The 19,859-nt window shown below is 44.7% G+C and overlaps 1 protein-coding gene across 3 annotated transcripts in view; it reads left to right on the top strand.

The window, feature by feature from the left end:
* The first annotated feature begins 841 nt into the window (after positions 1 to 841).
* Positions 842 to 19,859, top strand: part of LOC144169251 (uncharacterized) — a 62,407-nt gene continuing 43,389 nt past the window's right edge. Inside the window, exons 1-3 of one of the 3 annotated variants that reach the window (XM_077698308.1) lie at positions 859 to 936; positions 1,166 to 1,255; positions 12,931 to 12,946. In XM_077698308.1, coding sequence (XP_077554434.1) covers positions 934 to 936; positions 1,166 to 1,255; positions 12,931 to 12,946 — 109 coding nt within the window. In that variant the 5' untranslated portion in view covers positions 859 to 933. Of the gene's footprint in view, positions 937 to 1,165; positions 1,256 to 2,896; positions 2,989 to 12,930; positions 12,947 to 19,859 lie in introns of those variants that run through there. The other 2 variants (XM_077698310.1, XM_077698309.1) reach the window with 2 other exon arrangements.

Here is a 19,859-nt window from a genome sequence, read left to right as displayed (position 1 = left end):
GATCCGGGACAGACTCAAACATTTTCCAGAACTTTACTTGCACCATATAACAATTCACCCAGAACCGTTCCTTGCAGACAATCCCATGTGTGCATGCCGCCGTGTTTTAGAGCATTTACTTGGCGTTTGATTTTTCAATCAATTTTCCATCGACCATAATTGTTTCACCGATCTTCCTCTGATGAGACCTATCTTCGTAATCACGGAAAGCTGAACACGATTTCCGTTCACCCCTCTTACTTCATAGCAGTATGGCGCTCTACACCAATAGGTTGCTTTTAATGAAATGTCCTCGTACACCATTTGTGAGCTGTTTTACCCAAAGAAGTATACACGCAAATAAGTATGCAAACGCTGGTATTTGGCGCTCTTTGGTCAAGTTGCCCATGCGCCAGTAAGCAACCCATCCAGCAAGAGGCATGCTGCAGGATTGTCTTCAGTTGTCCATAAATCTGCGAAACTTGCGGAACCTCCATTTCAAATAAAGCATAGCCAGCACAAAAGTTTTGTGAACAAAGGGATATGTGACTAAGCTCTATTTCTCGCACAGCAAGACAACCGAGTGCGTGCGTCAGCACTGTCCGAATTGTTTGCTGTTCGATGTTGACAGAAGCTTTAGAGTCACTAAGAACATCTGGTGTATATGTATAGATATATGCATGTGTGTGTGTCTGTTTGTGTGTGGGTGTCAATATATATACATACATATATATACCATTTCAGGATATCACAATCAAAGCTGTGTTAAAACAATTGCCCATTATTTGTTTCTCTCAACATTCGTTTTCCTTGCATTTTATTGCCACAATAAATGTTTTTTAAGGTTTGCGTCACTCCGGACAATAAAGCATGCGTGTTGCCCGGCTGCACCGGAATGTCGAAATTCTGCGAAATGCCGAAACGTCGCACCAGATACGACTGTGAAACCATATAATGGTAAGTAAGACTCATTCGAGAGCAATCAAACAAATAAGAGAGGGCTGATCTCTTGTGTTGGTGCCTTCCTTGTTTCTGACAAATACTTTACAATAATAAGTAATAATGTTGTTGTGCGAACGTTGTTGTTTTTATCAGAAAGATATTCCTACGTAGTTCTAACTTTCGGTCTTCTTACTGTGTTCGTGATTGCTATGAAAGTAATTGAGGTTTACTTATGTTTTTCCAGGAACTATCGGCGCAAACTGTAGCCAACCACTTACTGCAAAAGGTTTCAAACATTAAACCTAACAAGGAGGACTCTAACCTATCTAATGCGGTGTGCTGGTTTTAATAGCAATAGCCTTTCTTGGGCTACTTAAACCTAAAAATTTTGGTCTGTCTGTATGTCTGCCTGTCTCTGTCTGTCTGTCACTAGACTTATCCACCTGGCCCAAGTGAAGCAATATCTGCGCAATATTCTTGTATACTCATAGCCAAATATAAATGTCTAAGTCCGGTTTATATGGCCATACTTGTCAACACTGTGGAACAAGGACGAGACAATATAAAAAAATACGGCCGAAAATCTATACATGAGGGACATTTGCAGTGTTCATTTATTTAAAAATTTGCGGATGCTTGCTTTTTGCGAAAGCACGTAAAATACTACATCAACTTCAGAAAATGGTCGCCTACTGTTCCCCGCGCTACCTGGCCTAATCTTGAAAAATCCAACGGCTATTGCAACAAATGGTTACACTAGATTGGTTCCGCGTTCTGCTTAGAACGCACGTGAAGTAGGGCAACGGGGTTCTATAAACGTTGAAGTTGGGCATCTAAATTCACAGGCGTCTCCGCCATACTGTAGCGCTGGCATCTATGAACCAGGCCTGTAGCATTGGAACGCGATAAATTTAAATTGAGCAAACATTTACTGTGTTTACCTTGGAAGGAGCGCGACGCAAGAGGAAAAGCACCAGAGGTGAGCGGGACTCATAGCATGTTGCGAGTTCGCTATATGTGTTGCTCCAAATTACACCATTTCTATTTTGATATTAAACACTAGGTTCATTTTTGCTACTCTAGCGCTGCAGTTTTTGAGGGTTACCCTGGTTTGCAGTTATTCAAAAACCACCATTTTCAGATGTTATGGTGTTTTTATTCGGTAATCATCTACTCAATCTTCATTTTATTCCAACATATTGTCCACCACTTAGAAAGCTTTCAAATTTAGAATGTTTTGCCTTGCTGCCAACGCAAAATATTTTGGAGCTCGGATATTCGGACGGGATTACGACGAAGTGCCTCGGACGGCGTTGTCATAGCAAGGATATCTGCAGAAGGTTTCCTAGAGTGATTCAACCTAATGGCGTTGCGCACGCCTTGTCAGTTCAGTCTATCTGTCTAAACATTTTTTGTTCATAGGGGTTAAGGACTGCATTGCCAATAAAACACTGCTTAAAATTTTACAACATCTGACAACCATCTTCGGACTGTGCCACCGATCTTCGTAATACAAAGAACAGCAGATCATTGTAAGCTACTCTAAGCAATATAAATTTACCTCACCGTTAGAAAAGGCGCTATATAACCTAAAATCACGTGCCGCTGATCTTGTTTCTTGGAGCTACTAAAGGTGCCATACGTTACTGAAAAGAGCTCTACATCAGTGCCCTCTAGTGTTATAATCAATAATCAATGAAGTAGTTCTTATGAGCCATCAATTGCGCGCGTAAAAGGGGCCTTTGGGACTGGACTCTGCTCTAAACAAGGAAAGTTTAAATAAATAATGTATTCCCGTCCAAATGTTGGTGTTGAGAAATTCCAGCTGATCTAAACGCTCTGGGGGAAGATTTTCTAGGAATAGAGACGTATTCGGCTTCTTTTCGGTTTGGGTCCTCGTGTTTTGATTGAGGAAACAATGGCCATTTATACTGCTTGTTTTGAACGCTGCAGGGGTAATAAAAATGTCATTGAATTTTCGTAGGCTGTTAGGGCTCGCTACTTTGTGTGGCGGTTAAAGAAAACATGTGGATGCTTCACAAGAAGGTGGTCCTTCTGGTTGTTGTGGTAAATATGAATCTATGCTTTCTTGAAGCGGCATATCCAAAACATGTTGCCGTAAATTCGCGTTCAGTACCGGACTGTTCTCTACAGGCGAAGTTTCTGGGAGACCCTACTTTTGGTGTTCTAAATGTCTGAATAAAAAGTAGTGCATTAGTCTTTCAGTCAGGGTAATATATGTAAAAGCATAAATCCATTGCAACTGATTACGCGACAATTTACCATGTTTCTGCCGATATCGTTTCAAGGTTATATTTTTTATTACCATCAGCTTCATATTCTTTTTCCCAGCTGGATAGCACATCCTCCCCATGGCTATCAGTTTCCCCTCTCTGAACAAGCCTAATTCATTTGCTCAGGCTAAATGTTTACTCTTGTCGTTTATATTCGCATCTTTTTGCTCTTCTGTGCTCGTTTTTTTATTCTTGCACTTCACTGCAGTTGCCCCACTCGCTATGGTAAAAATTTATTCTAAAAATTTATCAGGTATTTCTAGTAAAACAAAACACGATTTTTTAAGAGGTTTATAGAAAACTGACGGCTGCTTTACACTGCTGTAATATATCCACTGGTCGCGCAAATTTAGGTATAGTTTAGAAATTCTTCAAAGTGACTGCTACCATGAAACTCGGCTATACAGTGAGATCATGGGGAAATTTCATTGTATTTGGTGTGGTAGCTTGGCCAAGCCATCTTTATTGAAGTAGCAGCGGTGTGTCATAGAGTCAAAAAGGAGCAAAGAACCACGTGGCGTTGTTTTCTTGTTGACAAGCGTTTCTGCGAACACATACATACATACATACATACATACATACATACATACATACATACATACATACATACATACATACATACATACATACATACATACATACATACATGCATGCATGCATGCATGCATGCATACATACATACATACTTACATACCTAGATGCATAGATACATGCATACATATACATACATACATACATACATACAATGCCGGAACTTGTAATTGACATTCAAAAAAACTTTTGACTTGTGACAGAAGCTTGACCTAGAGAAGTCACCTGGTCCCAATAACATATGAAACATTTTTCTTACCAGATCTCCCCCTTGGCTTAGGCAATTCTTGTTTAAATTGCACACGCCATTCTTACAAACATTGCCGCTCCCTGATCACTGGTGATGGGCAAAAGATATTCCGTACGTAACTCCGGTTCGTGGCCTGATGATAGCTATCAACGTTCGGTTTCACTAACTAGCACATGCTGTGAGGTATTGGCGCACATCACGTTTAAAACCACCCTTAGACATTTACAAAGAAATGACTTGCTGTACCCTCAGCAACGTGGCTTATGGTGACTTATATCAATCATAAACCAGCTTGCAGAGATAACTGGTGATATGTTTAATGTGATTAATGATAGAGGACAAATAGATGCGATCTTTCTAGACTTTTCAAAAGAGAATGATGTCGTAGAACATCGAGATATAATAACGAAAATGCAGGCTATCGGAATTGAAGGAAATATAGTTTCATGCGTAGACTGCTATCTCTGCAACTGAAAGTAATTCGTTGTCATAAAGAATCATGTACCACATAGGTAGCATGTTTTCTCGGGGGTTCCCCAGGTATCGGTGTTGACGCGCATCTTATTCATCATTTACATTAGTGCCATTCATTTGTGCATTAACTCACCCATTCAATTGCGGTTGTTCGCACACAGCTGCGGCATATACTCAGGTGAAAACACAACGAAAGACCGAATTCAGCTTAACAATTGTTTGCAGTTTATTCACGCATAATATAAAAGTAAGGGATGACACTCAATGCCAAAAGAACTGAAGCCTAACTTAATAAAAAAATCCGGTTAAGTTTGGTTACACTCCTGGTTATAATGAAATTGGCGAAAGTAATCATGTAAAATATCTGGGCGTTACGCTCATGTCCAACCTTACCTTGGAGTCACATATTAATGTCACATGCTCCGAAGCGAAAGAAAAATTGGCATTTTTAAGAACAAAAGTGGGTAAAGCGCTACGTGAAGTGAAGCCAAGTGCCTTAACACCCTTATAAGGCCAATCGTTTCATTATTTGGGACCCGTGAGATAACATTTGGGACCCGCATCAACAATATCTAATCAGGAAAATCGAACGAATTCAAAACCTTTGCCGTTTGGTTTGTTTCCTCAGAATGCACTAGTGTCACGCATTTATTAAACAAAGCCGAACTTCACTCACTGGCGCACTGAAGGATAACATAAAAACTAAAATGTGTACAACTTTTGAACCACGCCAACTTTAAAATTCCACAATAAGATCCCCGTGAACGCGTTAAACACACTTTGCGAACAACTCACAACAAAGTGGCTCAACAGCCTATTAGCCACAAGAATGCTCACAGACATTGTTTTTCACCCTTACAATTCGTACTGGAACCAATTACCGGAAAGCTCAGTGAATTGCGACACTGTGCAACCACTTACAGATGGGATTCAAAATTTGAATTTTGTATGAATGTCATAGTTCCGGTGGCATTGACTATACGCCTCCGGCTTCGCAATTGGTGCGCCGCCTTGCCCCACTTCGCCGCGTCGTTCACGGGATGAGCGATACGTGGCTGATAGGGGCTCGGGCAGTGTTTTGGTTCTGTTTCACTTGTTTTCGCCTTTCCGCGTATTAAAAAGTATGTTATGGAGTCGTCTATAAGGAAATAGTACGTTTAGACCACCTAAATAGCAGTTGCGTCTTCGTAGAGTGGTAGAACGCCAACAAGTGCTACCCGGGGACACGGTTCTGCGCGCTTCGTCGCCGCTCTTCTGGCGTAGGACACGGCAGCATCATATCACCACTTTCACATCCGGATACGTCAGGCACACGTGAATTGTACTCTCGCCTCAGTTAAACCTGATACTTCAACAGTGAGAGGCTGGTTTCGTTTTGCAGCGCAGACAACGAATGCGGCTTGGTTTCGAATATATACGCCACATATATATGTGTTTCGGGGATGTGATTATCCCATCCCGAACAATAATGTATACGTTTTACAAAAACAAAGCCATGAGAAAATTTTAAGAATATTCCAAAGCTGTGCATGAATATGAGTCCACTTAAGCTTAAATATGAGTCCACTCACACATTATAGCAAGAACCAAGGAAACATAAGGAAACCACAGAAAAATAACGGCTGTGCAAGTTCGGAAGAAACGGGAATAAAAAACCCAGTGCAGCTTCTGACATGCTAAATACGTTCGTCGAAAGTTAAGCCAGGTTGGACTCACCGCACAAACTAGACGCGAAATGCACTGCTATTTTGCGAGACATTGGCGAAAGGTGGGGAGGGAGACGCTGTGTACAAATGCAGTGCAAAATCAAGCAATGACCGTTTCAGTAAACACACGCACACATTGCGGGTTTACTTTCCTTTTGTTTTTCGTTGGGCGGAAGCAAGGCGGAAGCAGGAGGGGTAAGGTCTGCAGTACATTAAAAAACAAACTAAATTATCTTCTTGACTGAGAATACTAGCCCCCCCCCCCCCCCCCCCCCTGCAAAAAAACATTCTATCAATGCCTCTGTGTTTCGAAGTGAAGCAGATTTTGAGAGGTGGGTGCGAGCTTGGTTTTTGTGACTTGACTTTACCAGATAGTCTGTTACACAGGGAATCCTGCGCAACTGCAAATACGGGAACAGCCAGATGAGGTTAATAGGTGTGATGGACGTCAACCCTTTGCCATGTTGCAAAAACACATAGGACAGAAGTATTTGGCATCGCCGCCGTGAACGTGCCAAATAGTATCACAAGCCAGGTCGTGGCATTGAGCCATTCCCTGATTGGACTGTGGGTGAATCCGCCGGGATACTTCCGAAAGTATTTCACAGAAATGTTCACTGCTTGGCGTTCACAAGCCAGGTACCCAATGAAGGTGTCCTTCAGACTTTACACTGGTTTGTTGTCATTCTAATAACAAAACGTGTGGGGGACGAGAGCTTGGAGATCCATACAATCCCGTGTTCAGTTATACGCAAAGCCTCTCAAAAGGCAAAAAATATGAATTGGCATCAACAGCCGGCATTCGCCACCTTCAAAGCTTTGGTCACCAAATAAATAGATTTAAACAAGCCCGTTTCTCTGACCACCAACGTACGCTTGTGGACAAAATGGGATTAACAAAATCCGTTTCTCTGCGAAATATGAAGAAGGATGACGAGTGAAGCTGGGCACTCTCTACCGAGTGCAGAAAACAAAGCACGTTTGTTTATAATCTGTGATTGAGCATACTTCGGAGTCCAATAAATATTAAGACTAGGAACCCCTGGATCTTCATGATAGTGGACAAACCTGGGGCTGTCATATTTTTTCCCGCGTCGTAGGAATCTTAGTCTCTCTGTTTACTGACCAGCCCAAACCGTTCGACAATGGAGGACCGCATATACTTCACATTGCACCGTGTGACGTCAGTGTGTAAACCTCCTACCAGCACAATGCCCATGTCAATGGTGAAGGCATGAGGCTTTGCAGCGAGCGCACTCCCATAACCACTCTTTTCCACCGTCCACCCGTGCACGACAAAACCCGCAACCTGGGATATGCCCGTGCTTAGATGTGAAGGACACAGGAGAAAATTTTGCGCCGAAAGCCCGTCAAGCTAAACAACAATTATTGGCTCAGATTAGCGTTCCAAGAGGGCTAGTTCCTGTTTATCTGGGGGGGGGGAGGATTCGCGGCTACTCGACAACGTGAAACTTGGAGTGGTAATGGTGGTGGTTGCACGTTCTGCGGCTGCGGCTTTCCCTTGTTTTTGAGACCATTTACACTTCTGTGCGTGCTGACGCTGCTTGGATTCCCGCTCTTCATCCTCAGACGGAAGGACACACGTCTGACTGATAGCCGGTTGAATGGGAAAGTGGTGATAACAGCGCTAGCGTCGTTATGAGCCAATTGTATAATTTTTGAGAGGCATCGGTGGTGCCGAGGGGTATAAAACTTTTGAACGAAGCATCGGTGGTGGCAAGAAGGAGAAGAGAAGCGGTGTCGAGAAAAGCGGATTCACCGGAATGAAAACTAGGTGCGGTGGAGTTCACCATACACATCTTCGCCATAAAACTGAACTATTCAGGCAGGTCTAGCTAGGCTAAATACAAACGTAAACTTTCCCGTTTCTCTTAATTTTTACACCATTTCAAATGGGATAAAATAAGTTGTATTCTTAGAGTATCATTGTCGTGGAAGTTGTGGTATTCCTAGACAAGAATATATCAGGTGGACTAATATCACAAGTGGTAGCAAGCGAAGTAGAAAAGGTGTTTCACACGAGAATGGTTGCGGCTTACCACTTTGGACTCGGTTTATTGACTGCCAAAGCAACCTGGTAGACTTCGTGCTCTGATAAGAAGTACGCAGGGCAGACGGGATGATGCGCCAATGTACGCTTGCGTTGCCACAGTAACCCCGTAATACCCGCCGCGGTGGCTCAGTGGCTAAGGCGTTGCGCTGCTGAGCACGAAGTCGCGGGTTCGATTCCCGGCCGCGGCGGCCGTTTTTCTGATGGAGGCGAAAAGCAAAAACGCCCGTGTGTACGAGATTTCGGCGCACGATAAAGATCCCCAGGTGGTCAAAATTAATCCGGAGCCCTCCACTACGGCGCGCCTCATCGCCTGCGTTGCGTCGGCGCGTTAAACCCCCACAATCAATCAATCAAATCAAGTAACCCCGTAATGCTACGCCCACATCTATGTTGTCGGCCCATTTCAAATGAAGGGGCTGCTGTCTGCCGTTTGACTGTAGAACTGTTCCGATGCCACATGAAAATCCTCTTGTAAAAATAACTCTCAAGGCTGCTTGGGTGGTCATCGCATTTGTTACTTCATTACGATGCGACATACCTCGTCAATTCTTGAGGGATGCGTATTTTAAATTTGTACGTGTTGCATACGTCCCCCTCTGCTGAGGGCACAGGCGCTCTGATTAGTTTTCCCTCAATGACGAAAAATATCACCTCTTAGCATTCGTGCTCTTCTTGCTCCTTCATGTTTACGCGATAGCGTTATTAGGCTCATTTTTGGATTTTGCCGTGGCTGGTAGCCCTCCATTGTCAGCCGTGCTCATCAAGCTTCCGGAAAAATACATTATAGCTTCCACCCGGAAGTTACGATGGAGGCAACACGATTTAATTTAAGGGCTGACCCCTAGCATCTCAACGGAATACGGTCGAATGCGATGCAGCGGCAACTGAGCTCAGGAAACGAGGACAAGGACACTTTGTCAGTGACGAAAGAAACAACAGACATTTTCAGCAGATACCACGGCTGAGCAGTGAAGTTTGTTCTTCGCCCTTTGGGTTGTGGCCTGCTCTGCGGACAGTCACCAGCGTGTCCGCAGCTAACGCCATTACACCAAAAGGCCGTTCCATCGGCAGATAGAACATTTGAATTTTCGGCAATTCTCATATTGAAGCTGAACCTGCGCTATGAGGCGCGTGGTAGTGTTGGGCTTCAGATTGATTTCGACAACACGGGGTTCTTCCAAGTGCAGAAGCGTATCGACAAACAGGTGTTTCTGTTTTCGGCTTCCTTTCAGAAAATGCCACCACGGCAGTTAATCGAACCGCGTCCTCTGCCTCAGCAGCGCAGCGCCTTACCCACTGAGCCACCATGGCCTGGTTTGCACAGGAACTGATGCCGGCACCTATTTTGGGTGACCAAACTAAAACTGGGGCGAAGTATTAACACTAGTCTCCCAAAAATTACGGAAGAGATATTATAAGCAGAAAAAAATAAAACAAGACGTTGCATATGGCGTCTGAGTACATAAATTTCGGAGCTACGCGTCGACATTGCCTCGGTTCTGTTTCCACCGCGAAATTCGTTTGGCAACCGATGGCGCACGGGGCCAGGTTTAAAGTCCCTGTAAAAATAGGTACCGGTGTGCTCCACGATAACAGTAACGTAAGACTGCTCGTCGTTGCTCTGGGGTGAAGCGACAAAGCAGATCTCACAATCGCGAAAAAAAAACTCGTTAAATAATTGCCAGAGGATCACGCACCCAGCCACAAGAATAGCAGAAATGAGAGAAGAAACGGTACGACTCACGTACGCACTGATCATGAGCAGAATTTCTGAGAGCCTACCATACACGCTTCGAAGAAAATCAAGTGAAGCCGATCAGCAGGACACAAATATAAGACAGCCTTCCACGCCGCCATTTTTACCGTGAGGCGAACCGACAACGTATGGCCCACCAGGGTAATGAATGAACAGACACAGACGGTTCGAGAAGAAGGGAAATGCCTTCATCTCTATGGAGGGAGAAATCAGCAAAGTTTGTAGGCAACGTATGGACTCTGGAAGCGCAGCGCCTGGGCGGGGAATGGCCCATGGGAGAGGCCTTCGTCCTTTAGGGGATATAACTTGGTTGTTGACAACGACGGCGATTAATAAGTGCATCAATCGGTCTTTAACCCGATTTGGAAGAAATCAGAGAAACCAATCTCATGGCACCGAGAGCGTGGGTCTGAAAACAAAATCTGGACTGACTCTTGTAGGGAAAACGACAACCCGCACTCCGGAAGCCTATTGTCTGCGCGCCATCACGGTCCTCTCACTGATCCAGCGACTCCGCCTACTGAAAACATGGAACCAAGCTTACACGACGAGTGGCGATATTGCAGGATCAACTTCGTCCGAGGAAAGTTTCTCTGTCATGAGAACAGAGCATACACCTACACCAGGACGTACGAAAGTAGAGGCAGCAATTGTTCTGGATTGCCCTTTTTTTATACTGGAAGGAAAACGGGGAAGTTAGAGCCATCCTACTGGTAATCTGACTTGAGGAAGTATGGAATGGAAACTTAAACACGATTAGATACTCACAAAGGTTGTTAGACTATCATTTGTAGGGATAATACGTAAACACTAAGGCATGATACTCTGATGCATCCACAATGAAGATAGTTAACGTCACCTGGACACCGGACGCAAAGGTTTGGTAGAGAACGGGCCGCCGACGAAGAGGTATTGACTCACGTGCAGTGCACACTGCTTCCACGACCACCGCATTCACCTCACCGAAAAATGTGACTAACGCCTCCTGATGCTGCAAATATGAATGCGATGTTTCCCCGTGATCAATGCCGAAGAATTGAAGAGCTCTCCGGAGAATAAACAAACAGAAGTACCTGAAAATATAAATGTAGGCGGAGATGGTTGGTGGGAGCATCATGCATCATCATTCATCCACTCCATTTCCCTCAAGCAATGCATGTTTAAGGGTATGCTTACGAAATGACAGTTCAAACATTACATATTACATTTCTGTGAACATACGAGAGGGGCCTTTGACCAGCTTATTACCTACAGACGAGCATGAGCTGATTGAGAGGGCAAGGAAAAAAGCTGCTTACGCTCACAATGTTACAAGTTCGTAACATACCTTCCTATTTGGGCAGTCGTTCTAAGGTGAGTTTACTTTCTTGGCACGGTGTTCGATACGCAGGTACGTTGCCGCGTTTCGGCAGATGCGGAGATGTATAAATAAACGGGAAGTTCAATCTGTTTATTTCCAACACATGCCGTTCGGCATGTCATCAGTGTGAGCTTGATGCAGTAAAAATGTTCAACTAATTTTAGCTGGGATGAAGTCGTCCCACTTGGGACCGAACAAAGGTCTCAGTGGGGAGGCAAATGCTCCCAACTGGAATGCACCTTTGATCGTAGATTTCAGGTTCCAACTTCGAGCTCCCTACCATCTGTTTACCCATTTTTTCCTAACCCCAATAACTCTCTATGTCTTATAGAAAAGAAACCAAAACCGTCAGTCCGGCATAGTCATTACAGAATAACCACATCGAAATAGTTTAAGTGTAAACGCCTCGCTTGAAGTAACCAACACCCCGCTGCCACAACCATTCACGCTCACATCTTAAGCCCCAGAAGCACAGAGGGCATCTGTGTCTCATGGGCCACAGTGATAAAACACCCTTGCTGCTAGTTTTTCTCTCTTCGCTGACCTTTAGTGCATCTAAAACATATATCGTAAGTAAAGCAATGACGTTCCAAGGTGCTACCTGGGAGCCGAAGTAACGCTATCGCGGCATACACCTTAAGACCCATACGAAGATGTTACCGGAATCCTTCTCTTCCCAGCCAGGTCGTGCTCTTGCACCACGGTGAATTTTCGCCCCCCTCGTTTTATGCAGTCTGGCATCACGGTTGAAGCAAGAACCACAAAACTTGGGCAATCGCACAACTAGAGGAGATCGCTTGCGCGTATTTTTTGTGTAATCACGCTAGCTGACAATGAATAAATCTTTGCACTCTCAGTCCGGATCTATGAACTTAAACATTTATTAGGTTTGCCCCAATCGTTTCAAGATGTAAGGGGAAACGATACTCTGCATGTATCAACATTTGCATTACGTAGGGCGTATGAACGTGTCGTATTTTGAGAAGTAATTTACTTTAAAGGAGCGCATTTGGCTGTGTGCCTTTTAACAATGGAGCTGTTCAAGGTCGATCCTTTTTGTTCGTCTTCTGTAAGTTGTGGTTCACTCAGCGGTAGGAGCAGGTTCCCACACCCGCTGGCGGGCTTCGACATGGCCCTCACGATCGATTGCGGCGGCGCGCCGTTCAGCCGATCGCAGGTGCCATGTTTCGAAAAGCACGGTTCCCAGAACCATCGATACAGGGCACAGCGGTCGCGCAGAAGATTGTTCGCCTTATTCATATAGGTTAACCACCCTCCTGTCACTGATGTTCAGCTGCAGGTTTTTTTAGATGAACCGTTGAATTTGCGTTGCCAATGCCCTTTCGTTTTTAGGCGAGCGTCCATTTAAGTTGGATCCGACACAAAAGAACCACAGCTCCATTGTCTAAGCAGATTTCACACTGGGTGCATGCCTGTTTTTGTTTTTTCGTCGTTGTCGTCTCCTTCTGCACTGTGAACGTTTAGCATCAAAATTTTCTTTCAGGTTTTTGCAGATGAAGGTAAGCTCTACTTTCCTCACTTAATTATGACGTTTCTCTGGGTGAACGTTTTAGTTAATGCGCGCATCAAACGCATTCAATTGCCGCCCAACGACGACCGCGAGGTTTAGAAAAACCATTCAAAGTTCCTAAGGTGTTGCTCGGCAGTTTTAAGGCTAGATTTAACCCAAGGCAAAATGACAGGACATGTTACACCAAATGCAGTCATAAAGCAAAGGAAACATCCCGAGACTTTTTCTCAGGTTCAGTATTCTTTCCATGCAAATCATGGTTTCAAATTTTTGGCAATTTCGCTGGCTAGCGTTCTGCCCACAACCGTAACTGTGCTCGAAAACTTTATACCTGATGCTGTTGTTTTCTCACCATTCATAATTTGAAAATTCTAGGAAATTTATTTTATTCTACCCAAAAATTGAAGCACATTTTCTCTAAATCGGGCCTATTTTAAAGTCATTGTGTTAAACATTGTCCAAGAGCCACCTTCAGAACTCCAGAGACATATCAAGACATGTGTAGTCAGAATTTTATTTTTGTGAACCTCACAAAGAAACCCTAGTTTTACACAACGTAGAAATTTGCGCTGGTTGGTAAATTTTGAAAGGCAGCCGAAACAGGGCAATGAAGTGGACAGAAAAGGTCAACAGGACAAGACTATGCGCTGGTGGTTTTGTTTTAAACAATAAACGGCGGCAGATCACTCAATACGCGTAAAGAGATAAAAAAACCCAGTATTTCGGGGTCAAAGATCTGTGTAACGTCCGCCGCATTCAAAAATACAACTCGTGTATGAACCCACGAAAGCACTGACGTAGTATTTGCAGCCACATACCGACGCAAGACCGTTTTAGGCAATAGCCCCCGAAACTTAGAATGATACTCTTATACCGCCGTCAAACGTGCCTATTTAGGTGCACTTACGCCGATAGCACTTTGGCTTCCCGAATGATGCTTTAGCTGCGCGCTGCTAAACGACGAAATATTGTGTGTTTGGCAGTGATGACAGTGACAATAACGGTCGTAAAGATTTTGTTGAATATAGAAATATTGGCGTGAAAAATAAAACGGTCTGAACACTTTTGTTGCGTATCAAGCAAAAAAGCAGAAGTTTCACTAAACCACAAGTGCTCGAACGGCCAAGACTAGCACGTAGCATATCCAAAGCAGAGCGCAGGAAAATGGCTTAAAACGACGGTGCCAACACCGACGAGAGCCAATGGAAGCACGTTCTAGCTGCCTTTATGTGCGTCCGAGCCAAGCGCTTGCGCGAGGAGCAGGCATTTGAAGTGGAAATGAAACGTACAAGGCAACATCAAAAGTTATTGAAGTTCGTTTTTGTGCGAAAAAGTTTGCCATCGCTGCAGTGGCGGCGAAAGTTTTTCCCCGATCACTAATGACCTTCCAGAGAAATGAACGGTGGTTCGAAGAACCCTTGCAACACATGTGTGACCAGCACATTCAAGAAAGATTTGCTGGGAACCCTAGTTACATTTGGCTACTTTGTAAAGTCCTGTCGGCCATTCCTGGAGCACCACAAGGCAGTGATGAAAGACCCAAACTCCGTTGAAAAGCGTGGCCATGGGCCTTTATCGCCTCTGTTCTAAAGCTGAGGATAGGGCGATTGCCCACCTGTTTGCCATCGGAGGATCAACTGTCAATGCGCTGTTCAGAGAGTTTTGTGCTGCTGCCATCACAATTCTTGAGGACGATTGGTTGGGGATGGTTCCTCTGTATGGGATAGCCGCGCACAAGCGAGAATTTCACGCCAAGCATTTGGCGCACCGGATGGGTGCCACTTTCCCTGTTCGCATCCAAAAGAATCAGGAGATCACTGCAACTACAAGGGGTGGTAGGTTCTTCTATTTTTTTTTTATTGTGTGCGCTCAAAGTATATTTTAGGCGCAGCGTAAAAATGGTTGTATTCGCTGCGAATTGACACTAAAAGGCTGCATGATCCTTAATTCCATTTCACGTAAGCATTTCTGTGTAACCCCGAATTTGTCTGTATTGCCAATCCAAAGTTAATAATTTTTTAGATTTCGTGAAAGGAAAGCAACAATGTCTACTGACTTGAATGTTTGAAACTTAGGGGTGTTTTTTCTTGCAGGTATAGTATCATACTACTTGCCCTAGTTAACCTCCGCTACCTGTTCCTGTATCCCAACATTGGTAGCCAGCCAAGGTGGATGCCGTGATGCTGGTGTGTACGGGGCTTCGAACCTGTGCAGAATCGTGCTGAGCGAGGACTTCAACACCCCGGTTGCTCTTATGAGTGGGACTAAGGTGCCACTCATTATTTTGTGCGGCCAAGCATTTCCACTTTGTGCACACTTGACGACGCTATACGCGCACGCTGCCAGTGTCTCAAAAAACCAAAAGGGTCATGGTTTCGGCCTGTTGGTGATGCATAAGTGAACCTAAAGCGCAAATTAAACACAGACAAAGAAAGGAGAGAACAGGACAAGCGCTCGTCTTGTTGTCTCTTTTCTTTGTCTGTGTCTAATTTGCGCTTTCAGTTCCCATTATGACTCAGAAGAGTCGGCGAAGGCGCATTGTAGCGTGTGCATTCGGCCAGAGCTCTGAAGGCACGGTTCCGCTTCGTAATGAAGCGCATGGAATCTCGCCTGGCACATGTCAAACAGGGTATGAAGGCCGCGTGCATTCTGCACAACGGGTGCCAGTCCCTGAAGGACAGCGTGGCGTCGTGGTGGGAAAGCGAGGCACGTGCGGTGGACATATATATATGCGAGACCCACTCGTGCTACGCAGGCGTCCAGTCAGAGGGGGCACCAAGCCCTGAATGCCCTTGCTAATTACTTTTGGAGGCAGGCCGGGCATACAGCATCAGCCGACGTGGCTTGAAAAAAATTTCATAAGCACATTTGAACAAGCACATCTTTCTTGTGCAGCTTAGGTTAGGTATGTGATAAAAGATGTCTGTTCCGTTTTGTAGACTTAATTCTTTAATATAGCGACGTCGAGAAAAATACTCGGTCTGATTTCAGTTCTTTTCCACCCCAAAAATTTTAAGTGTGCTTTTTTTTTGGATGCGAAAGAAAGAAATGACTCTGATAGTAAAATTATTGAAACAACTTGCATCAATGAAGTTGAAAAATTAATCTTTGACTGGCCAGCAATGCTTATCATGTGGAGCCTTTTCTATGTTGTTTGACTTTCATTTTCTCTGCGATGACGTCAGAATTTTATGTTGCTTTTCATGTTTTTTTATGTATCCCGCCCTGCTATGGCCCTATGTTGGGGCTATCAGAATTGCTAAATAAGTAAATATGTTCAATCCCCCTGCTTCAATCCTAAGCATCCGTTCTGCAGTACGAGCGGTGCATTATTGCTTATTAATCACTGCAAGATGAATTTTTATTGCTCTTGGTAATAAAATCGTAGCAGAAAGAAGCACGAGTCGCCATTTTGTTCTCATTTTGTCCTACTGATTGAAATTCGCGTTTGCGGTTTAGGTGCGCCGGAATGACACCGTATCCGATGCAATCTGTGGATGTGCACTTAATTACGCACTTTTGACAGGGGTATTAATATTCGTAAATATTAGTATTGCTGCGACGACAACAACGGTAGCGTCAAAGGTTAAAGACATATTGCTGTTATTTGGCCACTGACAGTTTACAGGCAATATTTTCCTTAGCTTTCGGTGAATAAGATCATGGCGATCCTGTGAATACGTGGGAACCGTCGCAATGCAAAGCTTTTATCCTGGCTTATTAGGGTAGAAATGAACTTGCGTATGGCATTTCTAAAGCGTAATATTGCCTTTAGCATTGCCAATTTTAGGTGTAAGGCACTTTTGATGCTCGCCTTGTCTTCGTAGCTCGTTCGCTGTCTAGTGATAGCCGAAATCAGTTGGCACGGTGAGATAACTGACCGAAGTAGAGCCCTACGGCGTTGTGCCGTAACAGAACTAAACAGCGGCTCCATGAAACATAACCGTTCAAAACGCCAGAACAGCTGTCGCTTCTCATACAGCTAACCGTTGTTTAGCGCAAAGATAACTGTAGGTACGTTTGAGGAAAACTGTCTGTATACCAGCCATCCCCGCCTCCATTTAGTTAGGAACACCTGTTGTGTTTGATAGTAAGAGAAAAAAATCCAAATCACTCGCTCATTGGGGGAGCTGTTGGAACTGAAGAGCAATGATTCGCCGTCATGGGCTGCAGCGCTGTTATCCCCTCACTGCTGCCACCCAATGCATTTCAAATGTCCTGCCTTTACAGTGCTCGCGCGCACCCTGCCTGAAATTGCACCAGCGGGAGTTCTGTTCTTTTCGTGCTTCCTTTAATTCCCTGTGCTGTAGCTGTTTTGCGTCATTCCGAACGCGCAGTTTTTTTCTTGTGCGGCTGGAGCCTTCTGCGTGATTCCGAACAGGCAATTTTTTTAAGGGGTGCCTTTTTTGCTTGCTATCGTAAGAACCATCCCTAGGAGCCCTCTTAACTAAATAAACGCGGGGGCTGCCGGTTATCAACACATATTTTGCCTGAAATCTACCTGCAAGTTTTTTTTTTGCGCTATACAACGGGGAGACGTATGACCAGCGCCAACGTTTCACGAGGTTCGAACGGTTATGACTATTTAAACCACGTGGTTTTCAAAGCGTCTTTTTTAATACGAAAGTGTTCTATGCCCGGGTACACCAACACTTCACTCAAGTCATAGCCATCACGGACGTCGGCAGATAAAGTGCCATTGACGGTGCGGCACCCGAATTCAACCCCATGCTCTTTCCAGCCCTTGCGTGCAGTGGAAGTTACGGGGCGCTCGACCGACTGCGCTATGAGCACCAACGTCAGCAGCTCTACGAGCGCGCCTTATGTCCTTCCGTATGACTCATTGAGTTGGTGCTACCACCAAGGAGAGGTGAAGCGAAGTGGCGCATCATGACGCTAATGAGAGCCCACCATTGTCGCCTCTGTGCCAGCGCCTCCGTATACGAATGACACGCTAGAATGGAGGCAAGTCTCTGCTGCGGCATTGGTCCCATGACCGTTGTGTTTCAAGTTGCTGTTCCTGTGCATGTCTTTTTCGGTTCTGTTGTCCTGGAATAAACAGGTTAATTTTTGCTCCTTGCGTTTAGGCGTCACTTGGTCTGGCGGGGTCAGGCTCGGGAACCCTTCGTACATGAAGGAACCATTCATTTTTGTGTTTTACACATTCCTATGAGAGAGGGATGTACCACATTTTTGTCTTTATTTCCAAAGATGCCCCGATGATACAAACACAAGCAGTAGTACAGGGAAATTTAAAGTTAAACTAAATTATAAAACCACCATACCCTAGTTAAAGTATAGCGCTATTTTGGCTAAAATATTTTTGTCTCTGTTAGCTTCTCCACCTATAACAATCACTCTGGCTCCCGAACTTGGGCCTTAAAACTTCAAAGAACGAGATTACGACCTCTTGGAAACATTCTCGGACAGGATGCGCATCAACGTCGTAGTACCGGACTGGCATCAGACACCTCCATATAGTGTGCAGGCACACTAGCATGATGAAATCCAATGAAATACAATCTTCATTTTGAACGGACAAATACGAAATACTGTGCGTGTGGATTGGAAGTTCTTTTTTCAGCGTTTGTTGCAGCACATCACAGAAGAAATCCCCGTCCCAAAAATAAATGAAAACATGTTGAATAGCTTCCAGTTTTTGGCACAGCCAACAATCTCCCTCTCCCGCCCCCCCGACATAAAGAGACCGTCTTATTGCATCCATGTTTTAACAAGGAGAGTGCTTGTGTCGAGAAAAAAAACGTTTGAACCACTGCTGCAACTGGCATTATTTTAACCCATTTTAATACATCTCGACCTGGGCCTGTAAGCTACATAATCTTTCCTATACAAGGGGACAGGAAATGCAGTGTCAGAAAGATCACCACACAGTTTTTTCCTGCGTACTGCACTCAAATATTCCGACGACAAACGCGCTATTCGAAAACGAAAAAAATCAACAACTTTTTTGAAATACCGGCGGATACCTCCCTGGAAGCACAACGGCGTAACCTTCAATTCAGGCAATACAATTGCAAATAAAGATGGCAAGATGAGCTCGGAAATGGTTCTTTTACACCTCGCAAGAAAAGAAAACGCTTCACCAACTGTCGCAACAATAGATGCGCTAACCAAAGCCTCACCTGACCTCTTGAAGACGGTATATCAGGCTCTACTTCGGCCCGTTATCTCGCTCCGCCGCCTGATTCCGGCAGTCGCATCGACCGTTAGCGAGGCAGCGAGGTACGACAAGGCGAGCCCATAAAGTGCTTTGCACTTATAAGTCCCCGCAAAAAGTCCCCGCGTTTCAAACTGCGAAATAAGGCGCCGCCACGTGCGGTATAAAAGCAAGGACGAAAAGAACAGAAATCTCGCTCGCGCTATTCTAGGCAAGGGGCGCGGGAGCACTGCGAGGGCGGGAGATTTGAATTGCATTGGGCAAAATTAATACATTAAAGATCGCATGCATACGGTGCGGGGACAGGGAAAAGACGAGAGTGGACCTGCGCTTGTTCTATCTTTTCTTTTTCATGTCCCGTCCGCATGCGGAGTTTTGTGTCTAAGCATTAAGGCCGAACTAACCCAGCAACATGCATTTCCGTTGTAATCATCATCAGAGGAGTGAGACAAGTAGGTGAACAACAGTGGGCGGTTAACGGTTCCAGAGCCTATTACGACAAACCACTGCTGTGAACTTTGACAGAATTCACGTTGAGTGCAACGATTTTCAGTTTTTTTCATAACGTTGGACAGTGCGTCAGGAAATTGGCGCCAATCTTCTTTGCGAAGTCGATACCGGTTGCAAGTACGACAACATTTTTTCTTGCAAACGTGTTACTCATCGTCTCGGGGAGCCTCGGCAGCCCCCAGAGACACTGGGAAGCTGGCCCAACTTTTGACGA

Source organism: Haemaphysalis longicornis, unplaced genomic scaffold (genome assembly GCF_048455015.1).
Source record: "Haemaphysalis longicornis isolate Haplotype H1 unplaced genomic scaffold, Haemaphysalis longicornis Haplotype H1 scaffold_2, whole genome shotgun sequence".
NCBI classification, from domain to species: domain Eukaryota; kingdom Metazoa; phylum Arthropoda; class Arachnida; order Ixodida; family Ixodidae; genus Haemaphysalis; species Haemaphysalis longicornis.
The sequence above is the reverse complement of the archived record's forward strand: the minus strand, read 5'-3'. Positions and strand labels throughout refer to the sequence as shown.